The 16,598-nt window shown below is 41.6% G+C and overlaps 2 protein-coding genes across 2 annotated transcripts in view; one reads left to right on the plus strand and one right to left on the minus strand.

Annotated features, from left to right (window-relative positions):
- The window catches only part of itpk1a (inositol-tetrakisphosphate 1-kinase a), a 315,124-nt gene that overhangs the window by 17,855 nt on the left and 280,671 nt on the right, over positions 1-16,598 (minus strand). The window lies entirely within an intron of this gene.
- Positions 1,193-14,812, plus strand: chga (chromogranin A). The gene is made up of 7 exons (XM_070879504.1): positions 1,193-1,238; positions 1,716-1,762; positions 1,883-1,976; positions 2,320-2,388; positions 4,589-4,687; positions 5,176-6,155; positions 14,729-14,812. Exons 1-7 carry the CDS (start codon positions 1,193-1,195, stop codon positions 14,810-14,812), a joined length of 1,419 nt encoding a protein of 472 aa, XP_070735605.1.

The following is a 16,598-nucleotide window of genomic DNA, read 5'->3' on the forward strand; positions in this document are numbered from 1 at the left end:
CCTCCCGAGTGAATGAAAATGTCCTTTGGGACTGGTGTCTGACAGCTCTGTAAGAGCACACTTATGTAACTACTGACATATTGACCACTTTATTGTTTAATAACCGCTTGCAAATAATAGTGCAATTAGCAGATCTAAGGAATGATCGGCTAAAAATAAAATAAATATGTTATCCAGCAACACTTTCTTATTTTCTCTCCAACTTTCTCCATTCCCCTCTCTTCCTCGCTGGAGTATGGGCCCATGGGTGGCAATATCTCTGGTGACTCTTGCAAGTGAGCCTTGAGATAAAATGTGACTGTATTTATTATTTGTACTGAGAATGATAAAACAAGATGTTTACTGTGGAACTAGTGAACTTGCCTTGCCCATTGCCTTTGATGCTATTTTGAACTTTCTGTTTGTACTGTCGCCAGAATCTTAAGTGCGTGTTATTCCACGGGATTTTTTTTAACTACTTAAACATTTCTGATAACAATGGACCTTAAAATGTGCAATGATTTTTTGCTAAATTTGGAATGCCTACAAAAACATAAAATTATATAACAATATTGTGTAAATAAAATATCAAATGTTACATTTTTAATGCCGGTGCAGAACCTAAGCTTCCAAGTGTTGAAAGTCTATATTTTACACTTGCAAGTGGTGATCTCAGTGCGCTCTAGACACAGCTGGCATCTTGTTTGTGTAAGGTGAACCTGCGGATAACTGTGGACTCCTACTTTGTACCTAATAACTTGTCATTGACATAATGTTTGAATTCATGTTGGACAAAGATTGAGAACTCTGATTTCCTGGGAGCCTTTTGTCTGCTCTGGTTAAGAATAGAGTTATTGAATGCCAGGTGGCTCCTGTGCTGTTTCCACTCTCTGGCCTCACCTGGATTGGCTCTGCCTCCGACGCTACTGGGATTTCAGTTGGATTCCGCTCGATGTCACATCCGGCTGCTGGGATTTAAAGCTGGAGTTGAGGCTGCAATCCATGCGGTTTCCAGAGTCCTGCAGCAGAGCTCAGCTCAGCACCACTTCAATCTCCAGCCCCCAGTCAGCGCAGCGAATTCTCGCTCATACCCGCTGTTTTATTTTTGAAAGGGGGCAGTGGGGGCTGTACGAGGAATAAAGGAGAACACGGTGTGGGGTGTTTTTGCTTTGTTGCACCTATTGAGCATTTGCAAAGTCTGAAAGGGGGAAAAATGATAGCATTGGGATTTCTCACTTTCCTTTTACTTGCGAACCAAGGTAAGGACCGTCAGTTGTTTCCTCTTTCTGGATAAATGTATCGCTTTAGTCTCGTGGCTATGTTGACATGTTGTGATGTGATATATTAAAAATATGAGCGGGTAGAAATCAGGAGTTCTGGAGAAACGGGGATGGCCGGTTTTCAGCACCAAGGACAGGGCAGGGTTGAGAGACGAGGTGCTGCCGGTGCTTCTCTGTTCGCTCCCAGTACAGTCCTCGATAATGTACCCGATTGTAACCACTGACTCCCGAAGCGTTGCTCCCCCTGTCCCGTTGCAGTAATAAAATGATGAGCGGCGCTTAATTCCACCTAATGTGTATTAACAAGAAGTTGCCTGTTTATATCGGTCTTTCGAAGCTCCAGTGTCTTGTCAAACATTCATGACCTGGGAGCCCCTGCAGACGGTTCTGAAATTCCTCTCAAACGGACAGCAGGTTAAATTACATTTCCCGATGTGTTATTTTCCTCTCTTACAGCTTTTTCCTCTCCTGTGCCCAGTGAGCAATCGAAAGCCGACGCCAAGGTAAGACAGTCTCCGCACGATAATTGTTTGACCTCTTTTTGACCTTGGATGGCTTTCCCTGGGGGGGGGGGGGGGGGGGCGGGGGACAGCACTGACTGAAACCCTCTTTTTGTCGTGTAGGTAATGAAATGTGTGGTAGAAGTCATCTCCGACACTCTGTCCAAACCCAGCCCCTTGCCAATCAGCCAGGAATGTATGGATGCTCTCCGGGGAGGTAGGTTGAATTCAACTCATTTCATTTTCTATCACCATTTCACCCAGCTCCATTAAGTTAATTATAAAATCCATTTCATCTCCTGCGTCAAACCGAGTATCACCTTTCAAAATGACCTTTTTAAAGAAAGCATTACTAATTTTTTCGACTTTAAATCAATTAGTTATTGAGCAGAAATCTATTTAATCTTTTATAACTGTAATGCTTTTTAAAAAAATTACAGCCATCTACAGTTTAACTTATTACAGTTCTCTGCACCATGAAACTCAGACTACGACACACGGTCACATTCATGGATTTGAAATAATTGCTGGTTAACTTTCCGATTCTGTGCTCTTTGCAGATGAGAGGATAAACTCAGTACTTCGCCATCAGAATCTGCTGCGTGAATTGCAGGAACTTGCTGTTGAAGGTACTGCCCAATGGCTGTGTTTCTGTAACTGTAAACCAGGCGACTTGTTATTTCTAAGACTGAGGACGAGTCTGAGATAGTGCCAGACTTGCAGGCGATGCCACACTAAACAGCAATCTAACACGTTCGCTCTACCCCCTTTCTCCATGAAGTCTGCATATTTTCTGCACCTAAACTAACGAACAGAAAAACAATTTGCAGCTGTGGCTTCCCCACATAAATGCCACCGTCATTATAATAACTCACTTAGAGAAAAGGTTTTAATTAAAACCCTCATTGACTGCTGCCATCTCTTTCCAGGGAAAGGATCCTAATATTGCCAGTGAATGTGTAGTATGGAAATATTACACACTTTAAAGCAATCTTTACACCCTATAACGTGCATCTGTCTCTAATGAAATCAGGTTTCAATAAAGCACTAGATAACCTGTAATAGTGGGTTAGAGGCTAACTTTAAAGAAGTATTTTTTGTCTGCTAGATATCTAACACATAAAAGATATCTGTGTTATCTCAAAGTGCTTTACAGCCAATTAAGTGCTTTAGGAGTGTAGTAACTGTTGTAATGTGGGAAACGCAACAGCCAACTTGCACACAGCAAGCTCCCATGAACAACAATGTGATAATAACCATATAATCTGTTTTTGTTATGTTGATTTGAGGGATAAATATTGGCCAGGACACCAGGGATAATTTCCCTGCTCTTCAAAATAGTTCCATGGGATCTTTTACGTCCACCTGAGAGAGGGCAGACGGGGCCTCGGTTTAATGTCTCATCTGAAAGATGGCACCTCCGACAGTGCAGCACTGTCTCAACACTGCACTGGAGTGTCAGCCTAGATTTATGTGCTCAAATTCCTGGCGTGGGACTTGAACCCAGAACCTTCCGACTTAGAGTCGAGTGTGTGACCCACTGAGCCACAGCTGCCAGGAGAAACCCCATCAGTATATTTAGGAATCACAATCAAACCACTGAGGAATCTAAGAACATCTGTATGGGTTCTGTTTGCCCAATATTGTGTATACTCTCTCCATTGGGACATATCCCACTTAATCTAAATGCAGAGCTTAGATGCAGATTGGCAGAGCTACTAGAGTCTTGCCAGCCAAAGCAGAGCTGCTTGCCATAAGCTGCAACTCCAGCTAGGACCATCCTACCTGTTGGGATACTGGCTTGCAGGGCTAACTTTTGAAATAACTACCAACGTTTGGAAAGTTGAGCGAAGCACAAAGCTTTCACCATGAACATTCATTCAGCTGTCCATACTCTCCAACACAGTTAATGCAATTAAACACAGAGTTATCAATCTCATCATCATCATAGGCAGTCCCTCGAAGCGAGGATGACTTGCTTCCACGCCAAAAAGGGATGAATTCACAGGTTTTTCAATGAATATTCCAGATCCCGAACTACATCTTGAAGGGTGGATGCCTGTGTGTGGATTTTTTTAATGTGGGGTGGCCGTTGCACACTAGCCACCACATGGGCTTGACCGAGCTAGGTCTTGGTCCAGTGGCAAGGATTACCCAAGAATACTGGAGACCAGCTCTGCTGCACGGATCTAGCGTGCACATATCGCAGTGTGGGCTGGCCCGTGCTGCCCCTGGGCCCTAGCCTCTTCTGAGCCCCAAACACATGCCTCTCCTGGGCCCCGGTCACTTCCATCTAAAAACTCTTGCCGCTCCTTCACTTCTGCTATGCCTGCCCGCACGGCAATCAGCGACCTGGCTTGCAGACGTCGCCCTCTTGCAGCAGCACGTGCTGTTCCCTGAAGTGGTATGCTGCTGCACGCTGCTCCAATGGCCCCGGCCTGCTGATGGTCTTGCAGGCCAGGACCGTGCCAATTTCCAGGTTGTCAATCTAATGATATAAGGAATACTGTACCAAAAGCATTAATTAAGACCTCTCCATTTAACGCTACTGAAACCTGATATTGTCAGTAATATAAAACCTTCTTCTGTTGTTGCAATGTTCTATATTGATTGAGAAAGCAAGGTACAAGTAACTTCATCCTCAAGGTGAAGGCAAACCAATAGAATCTGATATCCTCAAGGATACAGTAAACTGGAACATCTGAGAAAGGTCATGTCAAAGGGGATGACACACTCAACCTCTACAAATAAATCCAAGCAGCTCGGGATAAGATTGGAAGATTCAGTACTTTGTTCCAATAACATATTTTCATTGAAATTTTGGTGCAGGGGCCAATGAGAAGGTGCATCAGAAAAAGCAAAACAATTACAAAGACGAGCTATCTGCTGCTCTCAAGAGTCACATCGACAAAAGGATATCATCAGCAGGTTAGTGTCAATGTAACCCACCTAATCCTTGCAGAGTCTCCACGTAATCCAAACACCTATTCAGTTGCAGACCATCTTTCTGATTGGAGTAATGTAACATGGTTAAATCTATTTACATGTCATAGTAAGTTTACTTTACAAATATCATACCGCTGAGAACATCGGAGACTGTTTAAAATAGATTACATTGCAAAAAAGTGATATCAGTATAGATTAGATTTTCTATGTTTCATTCGTAACAGTTACTATGTATAGATTGCTCTCTCAGCCATCATTTAAAAAAAATGGAAATAGCATTAATTTAACATGATACTCGTTAAGTGATACACAACCAGCTTTTGCCTGCGGTGGGGGGGGGGGGGGATTTTTGGCCCCATAGTGTTTGGACAAGACATGTTTGCCACTGTGCATTATTACGACAGCTGAGAAAAAGCAATTAATCAAGATGAATTCTTGAATGTTCACTTGTTGTATTGATTGGTCTGCAGATAAATCACAAGAGATCCCCACAGAGGAACAGCAAGGATCAACTGCTGAGGTAATGGGAATAAAGGACAAGGAGGAGCAGGACCGCATCAAGGGGACACAGCCGAATGTAAGTGGACACAGCTTTCTGGACAATAAGGATACAACTACAGACTCAAACAGCGATGAAACTAACAGTAGAGATATGACGACAGAAAAGAAAGATGCAAGGGGAGATGGCCAAATGAAGCGTGGCTCCACTGAAAGTGAATCTGTTGCAGAGCAGTCTCAGGATCAGAGCCAAAGCGAGGAACAGAATACAGAGGAAAGTGAGCAAAGTGAAGACGAGTACACCCAGGATGAGGAAGTGGATGAAGATGAAATCAAAGAGAGTGAGGAAGAGGACGAGGAAGAAAACCACAGCCATTACGATGAGAGTAAGGATGAGGAGCTAGCTAATGGGGAAGAACCTTCACAAGAAGGTAGAGGAGATGAAGAAACCAAAGTAGAGGACAGAAGCCAAAGCGAAGACCGCGATCATTCAGATAGGGATGGAAAGGTCTTCGAGGAAGAAAGAAGGTCCAATGAGGACAACATGAGCCACCAGAACTCAGAGGAAGAAGAAATAGAAGAGGACGAGTACTCAAACGACACTGATGAGAAGGACGGGTTGTCTGAAGAAGAGTTGGAGGAGAGTAAAAAATGGAAGATGATGGGTGAACTGGCCCAAGAGCGGAACTCCAGAAAACGTGGAGAAATGAGCGATGAAGACACAAGTGAATTAGAGGGAAAAGGTAAATCTATCGGATCTGGAAATCCCAAACAGCACAACAAACACAGTAATTTCCAGCACTTGTGGGAAAACAGAAGATCTCACTCCGAGGAAGATATCAGTGAGAAAGGGAAGAAGAAATCCACTGCATCATACCTGGGACGAAAAAGGTTTAATGTGGAGGATAAGAAAGAGAAAGAAGAGGAAGGAAGTGCCAATAGGAAAAATGAGGTTTGTGTCATTTTATGTGCACTAGCTGATCTACTGTGGTGCTTCCCATCAGCGGTGATCTGGATCATAGTTGTGATGATTAGCTGCTAAGATGGAGCTATCTCTTACCATGCTTGTTTCTGTAAGCCAATGCTGAGATACTCACTTTGGATGGGGGATGTTTCTGTAGATTGGCAACTGCTTGTAAACTCCCCATCCCTGCCCTTGGGGAGAGGCCAGGTCATCAAGGTCAGAAAAACAAGGAAATTGACTGTCTTTTTGACACTTGGAAGCGTGACCGATTCAGACTAGGTGCGAGACATGTCTATTTGTCTAGATATATATTAGCAAGGTTCATGTGGCATTGCCCAGTCAGAAGATATGGGTTGTCCTTTTTGAAATTAATGGAAATGAAAATTGTGTGGTGGATCCGTTCCACCAGTTCATCTTACAAATGGTGAATGGTGTTTTATAATAAGAGTAGTGTTATCAACAAAGTATGACAGGGAAAGGTTTAAAAGAAATGAGTGTCACACAAGAAGTGGGCACTATACCCTAGATATTTACTATTACCGGTGGGTGGGGTGAGGTGGGGATTGTCGAGATCGTCAGGTGAAGCAGGGTTAGGCGGCCAGGGATAAGTGGAAGAAGGCTAAGGGAGGATTACAATACTGGAGGCCAGAGAGTGAAGATATGGGGTGCGGGGGGAAGAGGTAGAGCATAATAACAACCAGAAGGTAATTCAATTACTTTTAAATGAGGGCAATGACTCACCTGCATAGTTTGCCAACATGGCTACCAGTCAGACCTGAGAACACGAATAAGGTGTTCCATGATCCACCTAGTGGACAGAACATGGAACTGTGGGCAGACTCAACCCAAGCTTTTTAATAGGGAATTGCAGGTCACAGGCTTTTGTGACTGAAAGTGTGACCAAGGGCTGAGTGCTCTAAATAGAAAATCCTATTAAGGTGTCACATGCAGGCATCTTAGGTAATTAAAAATGTAATGTGGCATGGAAACAATTAACATTGCAATTAACACCCCATAAAGAATATTGACAAGTGATGGGACATACCAATTTTAATAATGCATAGAAAGAAGTAGTGAAAAGGGTGAGGAAGATTAAGAAATATGATTAGGTGCAGGTGTAATCAAGTATAAAATACTGTGCAAACATTGTAGAATTTAAGTGGCCATCATAAATAAATACTTTTTATTTAAAGGCCTAATACTGCAAATACTTTTTTTAAAATTGTAATGGCAAACTCATTTCTCCATAGTCCAAATTAGAAATATTTGGTAACACTCTACCATGCATTAATTTGAAATAGAAGCTAGTGGTTATAACATATTTCCACACATGGTGTGATTGGCTCAAATGGGTCACTTCACTCTGTACAGGTTTTTTGGATATTCTAAAAATAGAGACCGATTATCAAGTATAAGTATGAGTTAAGCCATTTCTAAATTTGGTAACCATTACTGTACAACAGTGGAGGGGTTCAGATTACATCTACAATGAGAGCAATGCTATAACATTCAGTGTTGTCGAGACTGTGACTCTCAGTTTAGTTGTATTCACCTGTGGAGGCTTACTGAAGTCCTTATCTTACTGCCACTAACACTTAATTAGATAGCTGGTGCTTTTTATCCACTACACTCCATGTCATGTGGCAACAGTGGTGTTGTGCAACTCCACATAACCACACAAAGCTCACAGTAATTATAGTAGACTAGAAGAGAAAATATTACTGAAATCAGTAGATTTGGTTTCAGAGGTACTGGTCATGTGTAGATATTGCAGAAGACTATCCGTCTTGTATATGGGTATGGAATCATGATGAGCTTTACATGGTGGCACCAAATGCCAACAGTTTTACTTTCAATCTCAGAACCTCTATGTTCTATCATGGCCAGTAGCAAGGCTTGAGACATACCTCCACAAGTGAAACTGATAATGCCAAAGCTGGAGGTCAGTTGTTAATAGCCTCACATTTGGTAATATTTATCAATAACAACTTGCATTTATATAGCGTCTTTAATGTCCCAAGGTGCTTCACAGGAGCGACAAACAAAATTTGGCACCAAGCCACATGAGGAAATATTTGGACAGGTGACTGAAAGTTTGGTCAAGGGGGTAGCTTTAAGGAGTGTCTTAAAGGAGGAGGGATGGAGAGGTTTAATGATGGAATTCCAGGGCTTAGGGCCGAGGCAGCTGAAGGCATGAGCGCCAATGGTGAAACACTGAATATCGGGGGTGCAAGAGGCCAGAATTGCTATTGCCAAGAAATACTATATTTATGCATCTCTATTTTATTCAATTTCTCTCCCCACCTCTAGGCGTTAACGCCTCTTGGAGGATGATTGCACAGCGCTGGGCATATTCTGGTACCTCAGCAGGTGGCAATTATTGGTGTGTAAGCTTGACGATGAATGGCAACTGGCTACTTTCCCACGGAGGTATCACAACCCAGGCTGGTATTGTCTTCAGTGGCTGTCCACAAACATTGCTGGGGAGTGATCGGGAGTGGAAATCTTGGCTGACTTTTCCCTTCCATTGTCATCAAGGCCAATCGTCATACCCCATACCACTAATCTGACTGGTCAGCTAACAACACAGACCAGGGATTGAACCAGGGCTCTGTCTGGTCTATGTAGTTTAGATACTCACTGGATAAGGTAGCTGTGCGCCATCTGAGATGCCCTTCTGTTGTGCATTTTAAAATAAATGTGTGATAACATGGGATAAGTGTGGAAACATAAGTATCCCCATAGTTTCCAGAACACACAGTAGAAAGAGAGCATACACACTGGCACCAGGGATCTTTATAAATCATTATTTGATGCAAAAAGACTCACCAGCTCAGCAAATGATGGTGAGTTCATATCACGAGTTTATTTTCCATAAACCACCACTCCATAATATGCATTTTATTCATACAATAGGTATACATGCATGTGATAAACACACAGGTGTATTAAAACAATATTGTAACTTCATAATTTTCAGGCTCACTTGCTATTTAAATGTGAAATGTTGCATACAGTGAGGTGACACAGTAAAATGTTTTATCAAGCATGTCTGAGAAGAAAAGGCACATCTATTCAGAGAGGCAGAATGTGTGCATGCAGGACCTGATTGAAATGTGTGACTAAGGATACAATCCTATTAGCAATGCATTCACACTGCATTTAGTGTTGGTGCAAAGGGGAGTGAGTCACGCTGTGCTGTCCGGTTGCTGTCCACATTCCCGTTGTAACTACAACTACAACGATGATTCTAGAGTTGAATGTGAATTAATTTACTTGTGGCTGGCTGAATACATTGCATCCTGACAAGGGTGACATTGCTTTTGATGCATTTGGAGTTTTGAGGAAATTTGGAGACACAGTTACTGTAAGGTTATTTTCACCTCCTCAGTTACCCCTTTATGCAGACATACTAATTATTACACCATACTTGTGTTCAGTGTAATTTGACAGCTTGTCCCATTTGCTGACACATTGAGAGTGCTGAAGGTTGACCTGCATTTCTCGCCATGTGTTTGCTCATCCCTCCTCTGCAGATGGCCCAGCTAAAATTCAGAGTTCACTGTATGGGCAACAGAAGGGTAAAACCTGGACTACTACTGCCCCCCCACTTGCTCTGCAGCACAGTGCACCAATGCTCCACCAGCTAGCCCTGTTTTGTTTTTCATAAACCTTATTTATCACAAATTTAGAAATCCATTATTAATGTCCTGTGACATTGCTTCTGGGTGCTCGAGGCACTGGAGTGTGATTATGATGCTTAGTGTGAAGCTGGGAGCAGAGTTAAGTGGAGGACCAGGGAGTGAATGGTAGCTTGAAAGGAGGGTAGAGAGGGGCTGGGGAGTGGAGTACAGAATTTAAAAATTAAAACCACTGGACCTGGAGAGAAACAGGGACCTGTTTCCGTTTTATTAGCTTTGAAAACAAGCTCCAATACCCCCGCCCCCCCCAGCCCCCGCACCAAGAGCAGTTTTGAAAATATGTAGTTTATTCAATGCAGTTCCACACAACCTCCATCACAAAATAGTTTTATGGGTCAATCGTGTTTGTTCTCCAGTAATTAAAAAAATATGTATTTATTAGTTTCTGGTCTGAAATATTACTTTTGGTCTGGAGATGCAAAATAATCACTCCAACCACTTGGAGTTTTTTTTCAGGCATTTGATCAATTGTGTCTGAGCTGCTGGTTCCTGGTCAGTCATTTTTTCTTTTTTAAATTTGAGAAAATCAATAAAGTGTCAATGATGGTTTGGGCCAATCAAAGCTGGTTCTGATGTTTCATATAACATACTTGTGGAGTATGACGTATACACTTAATGTGTGGAGTGTACGCTATGGAAGACTTTTAATTAGGTGGACTAGATTGGGTATAATTTTGTATTTACAGCTTTACTGAAATATTAGCAACTCATTCTGGTAGAAAAAATGAAATATTTATTATTGTTAGCCTGCTTTTACGGTTGGCGTAACAATGACGTTCCCAGACGGAAGAAGCTTCAGTTTCTAAGACTCTATGAAAATAATTATACCTGCTTGGACAAGTATCCAAATGAAGTCTCGAAATTAAAACTAAGCTAATACACAATACTTATGTATGTGTGTATATACAGATGTATATATAGGCAGGCATTTCATTCCATTACTGTCATGGTGGTTACAGTTTCTCTGTTACCACATTTTTAAAGAGTACGTCATTGAAAATGTGTCAGTCTTCTTTATTCTGCAAAAGTATGTTTAAAGGAATAGTTCAAGAAAGAGGTGTGAAGTATTTTAATACAAGGTACTCCGCAACCTATTTGTAATAAAAATAGTGTAAAAATTCTCTTAGCTGGTAGGACTGGTGCCAAATTTGATTGTTTTCAGTCAACTAGTAATCTCTTGTTTCAGATTTCCCCTCGCAGCAGGGAGCAGATGTGCCAAGTTTCTTTTCCTTTGAGTATCTGAGGACTTCAGTTCCTACCAATTCATTTCAAAACCCTTAAAGATGATGGGTGCAATTACATACATCCGGTTCATAATGAGACATTTCCAGTAGCTGTATCTCTATACAGACTTTTCACCATTCTTTCTATTGTTTGTGGATATTACGTACAAGTTGGGCAGCAGTTTACGAGATTATACATCATCAACCCTTTACTCACCGTGATTCTCGATAGTGGAGAATGTAATTTGTTCCATTGAGCAGATGTAAGACAAAAGAAGTTGAAGAGCTAACATCAACTGTATTCAAGAGGCAGAGAAATGAACGTCATGAGGAATAGGGTCAGTCTAATGGGCGAACATATTTATCATAGACTGCTGATCATGGCATATCCTAGCTCCAATACCTTAGAAAATTATACAGACCAGCAAAGTCAGTAGAATTTCATTTGAGAGCAGCAGGTGTTAAGTTATATTTATTTATGTTCACCGACTAGAATTCTTCGCATTGACCCAGTGTTACTTATTTCACTAAAGATACCATATAAAGTAGAGGTACAATTGGTAGCTGTACCCTTTAAATGAAAAAAAAAATAGCAGCATAATTTGTGATTAAATCGGTATGAATATGGCATTAAGACAGTACAAATCGTCTCTTTTCCTACATGGAGCAACTCCCATTTTGTTGCTTTAAAAAATATATATTTGACAGGTAAAGTCTTCCAAATAAGTCCTGAGCCCTTCAGAGTATCAACTGCAAATTATAGCTGCCAACTGGCTCTTCAGCATTTTATACAATGAAGGGAAATTGGCATTTTCAGCAAGACTAACCAAAACTGTTATTGTATCAAATTAGATCATCATGTTTAAATGTTTTATGATGTCTTCAGAACAGATATTAAAACCTAAATGCTCCGAATCGAGTAGATCGTATTCCAATTTCTAAGAACAAAATCTATTGACCTTTATAAATGATTAAACATCTTACATAGGGTATGCACTTCCTGACCATAATCCTGGCTTTCTGTTTTCACAATTTTTCATCACACTTTTCTGTCTTCAGTTAAGGGTGTAGTCGGCATTTCACATTCAATTTTGCCATGTCAACTGCTACTATGTAGATGCAGGCTCTGGCCATTAAGTGGCCCTGCAGAGTCAGTTCTAGAGATCGGCAATTTCCGTTACTCTGCTGTAGATTTTTTTTTTAAATCCTCATATTCCCCAATTAACCACAGGCAACACCATGATCAATTTACTAATATTTAATATAGTATTGTTTAGTAATTTGGTATTAGTGTCAACTGTGGCTCAGTGGTGCCATTCTTGTCTTGGAGTCAGAAGGCAGTGGGTCCACTCCAGAGACTTGAGCACATAATCTAGGCCGACAGATCTGTGCAGTATTGAGAGAATGCTGCAACATTAAAGATGCTGTCTTTCAGATGAGATAGAAACATAGAAACATAGAAAATAGGTGCAGGAGTAGGCCATTCGGCCCTTCTAGCCTGCACTGCCATTCAATGAGTTCATGGCTAAACATGCAACTTCAGTACCCCATTCCTGCTTTCTCACCATACCCCTTGATTCCCCTAGTAGTAAGGACTTCATCTAACTCCTTTTTGAATATATTTAGTGAATTGGCCTCAACAACTTTCTGTGGTAGAGAATTCCACAGGTTCACCACTCTCTGGGTGAAGAAATTCCTCCTCATCTCGGTCCTAAATGGCTTCCCCCTTATCCTTAGACTGTGTCCCCTGGTTTTGGACTTCCCCAACATTGGGAACATTATTCCTGCATCTAACCTGTCTAACCCCGTCAGAATTTTAAACGTTTCTATGAGGTCCCCTCTCATTCTTCTGAACTCCAGTTGATCCAATCTTTCTTGATAGGTCAGTCCCGCCATCCCGGGAATCAGTCTGGTGAACCTTCGCTGCACTCCCTCAATAGCAAGAATGTTCTTCCTCAGGTTAGGAGACCAAAACTGTACACAATACTCCAGGTGTGGCCTCACCAAGGCCCTGTACAATTGTAGCAACACCTCCCTGCCCCTGTACTCAAATCCCCTCGCTATGAAGGCCAACATGCCATTTGCTTTCTTAACCGCCTGCTGTACCTGCATGCCAACCTTCAATGACTGATGTACCATGATACCCAGGTCTCTTTGCACCTCCCCTTTTCCTAATCTGTCACCATTCAGATAATAGTCTGTCTCTCTGTTTTTACCACCAAAGTGGATAACCTCACATTTATCCACATTATACTTCATCTGCCATGCATTTGCCCACTCACCTAACCTATCCAAGTCGCTCTGCAGCCTCATAGCATCCTCCTCGCAGCTCACACTGCCACCCAACTTAGTGTCATCCGCAAATTTGGAGATACTACATTTAATCCCCTCGTCTAAATCATTAATGTACAGTGTAAACAGCTGGGGCCCCAGCACAGAACCTTGAGGTACCCCACTAGTCACTGCCTGCCATTCTGAAAAGTCCCCATTTACTCCTACTCTTTGCTTCCTGTCTGACAAACACTTCTCAATCCATGTCAGCACACTACCCCCAATCCCATGTGCTTTAACTTTGCACATTAATCTCTTGTGTGGGACCTTGTCGAAAGCCTTCTGAAATCCAAATATACCACATCAAATGGTTCTCCCTTGTCCACTCTACTGGAAACATCCTCAAAAAATTCCAGAAGATTTGTCAAGCATGATTTCCCTTTCACAAATCCATGCTGACTTGGACCTATCATATTACCTCTTTCCAAATGCACTGCTATGACATCCTTAATAATTGATTCCATCATTTTACCCACTACCGATGTCAGGCTGACCGGTCTGTAATTCCCTGTTTTCTCTCTCCCTCCTTTTTTAAAAAGTGGGGTTACATTGGCTACCCTCCACTCGATAGGAACTGATCCAGAGTCAATGGAATGTTGGAAAATGACTGTCAATGCATCCACTATTTCCAAGGCCACCTCCTTAAGTACTCTGGGATGCAGTCCATCAGGCCCTGGGGATTTATCGGCCTTCAATCCCATCAATTTCCCCAACACAATTTCCCGACTAATAAGGATTTCCCTCAGTTCCTCCTCCTTACTAGACCCTCCGACCCCTTTTATATCCGGAAGGTTGTTTGTGTCCTCCTCAGTGAATACCGAACCAAAGTACTTGTTCAATTGGTCCGCCATTTCTTTGTTCCCCGTTATGACTTCCCCTGATTCTGACTGCAGGGGACCTACGTTTGTCTTTACTAACCTTTTTCTCTTTACATATCTATAGATGTTGAACTGAGGCCCTGTCTGCCTTCTCAATTGGACGTAAAAGATCCCATGGTACTATTTTGAAGTAGAACTGGGGAATTTTCCCCGATGTCCTCAACCAACACTACTAAAATATATGATCTGGTCATTTATCTCATTGCTGTTTGTGGGAATGTGCAAACATTGGCTCCCGCATTTCCTACATTATAACAGTGACTACACGTCAAAAAGTACTTCATTGATTGTAAAGTGCTTTGGGATGTCCTGAGGTCATGAAAAGGGCTATAGAAATGCAAGTCTTTCTTTTCCATCTGTGAAATTAATTGCTAGAAATTCTCCTCTCAGCATTAAATAACATTTAGGCATGTCTAATATTTTCCCAGGAGCAAGACGTGGAGAACCTTGAAGAGATTGAAAATGAACTGGAAGACATGGCACGGAGGTTACACCAACTGCGTCAAAGTTAAATCTAGTGCTACAAAGCTCCATAATAATGAAGCAACTATCAGCACCTTCAAAGTACATTTCGTTTGATAATATTTTATCTAGTGTACCAAAATCACTAGTGCTTTTAGGTTCTACATTCACTTTATTTTTCTTTCTGAAGTGCTGCCATACGCTTGCTTATTAAATCATTTTGCATCATTTAGTTTAATGAAAAGCACCAACTACCAGGGCACACTTTTTTTTCGACAATAGCTGAATCAGTTTGCAATATTTTACTTTATGGTTTAAAATGCAATGGCTTTTTAGAATACCCTACAGAAGAAATGAAACTCAAGTTCAATAATTATTGCACTTGGTGTCTGTTTGTACCAAGTCAGACTAATTGTATTGTACATTCTATATACAATTTATGTAATTAAAATAAAACAACTTTTACCCCATCGTCTTTGCTTTTTTTCTCTCATCCTCAATTAAAATAAAATTAGAAGAGCAGAGAGACCTTGGTGTCCATATACACAAATCCTTAAAAATGGCAGGGCAAGTTGATAAGGTGGTTTAAAAAGCATACAGGTTACTTGGGTTTATAAATAGAGGCATAGAATATGAAAGCAAAGCTATCATGCCAGAACTTTGCAAGAACATAATAATTAGGAGCAGAAGTAGGCCATACTCTGCCATTCAATAAGATCATGGCTGATCTTCGACCTCAACTCCACTTTCCCGCCCGATCGCCATATCCCTTGATTTCCCTGGAGTCCAAATAATCTATCTATCTCAGCCTTGAATATACTCAACGACTGAGCATCCACTCTGAGTGAAGAAATTCCTTCTCATCTCAATCTTTAATGGCCGACACCTTATCCCGAGACAAAGCCCCTTAGCTCTAGACGCTCCAGCAAAGGGAAACAACTCTCAGCATCTTCGCTGTCAATCCTCCTCAGTATGTTTCAATGAGATCACCTCTCATACTTCTAAACTCCAGAGAGTATAGGCCCATTTTATTCAATCTTTCCTCATGGGACAGCCTAATAGAGGTTTTCAAGATGATGAGAAGTGTTGATAGAGCAGATAGGTATGGGTATGGTAGCATAGTGGTTATGTTGCTGGACTAATAATACAGACAATTGCACTAATGATCCAGAGACATCAGTTCAAATCCCACCACGGCAGCTGTGGAATTTAAATTTGTTTTATTAAATAAATCTGGAATAAAAAGCTAGTATCAGTAATGGTGACCATGAAACTACCGGATTGTGGTAAAAACTCATCTGGCTCACTAATATCCTTTACTGAAAAGGAAATCTGGCCTCTTTACCTGGTGTGGCCTACATGTGACTCCAGACCCACAGCAATGTGGTTGATTCTTAACTGTCCTCTGAAATGGCTTAGCGAGCAACTCAGTTGTCAAGAAGGTGGCTCACCACTACCTTCTGATGGGCAATAAATGCTGGCCTTGCTAGCGACGCCCACATCCCATGAATGAATTTTTTAAAAGATAGAGAAATGCTATTCCCTCTAGCAAGTGGGTTAATAACCATAGGCCATAGATTTAAAATCACTGGCAAAGGATCTAGAGGGAAGATGAGGAGAATTTTTTTCACTCAGACAGTGGTGGAAGCTGATTCCATAAATAATTTTAATCGTGGACAGGTACGTGAGGATGAGGAACTGGCAGGGTTACGGACAAAAAACAGGGGTGTAGGTCTAAGCACGACTGCCCTTTCAAAGAGTCAGCACAGGCGGACGGGCTGAATGGCCTCCTTCTGTGCTGTAAGTTTCTATGATTTCTATGCGATGTGTACCTCT

The sequence above is a fragment of the Pristiophorus japonicus genome, chromosome 4, assembly GCF_044704955.1.
Source record: "Pristiophorus japonicus isolate sPriJap1 chromosome 4, sPriJap1.hap1, whole genome shotgun sequence".
Taxonomy (NCBI): Eukaryota; Metazoa; Chordata; class Chondrichthyes; family Pristiophoridae; genus Pristiophorus; species Pristiophorus japonicus.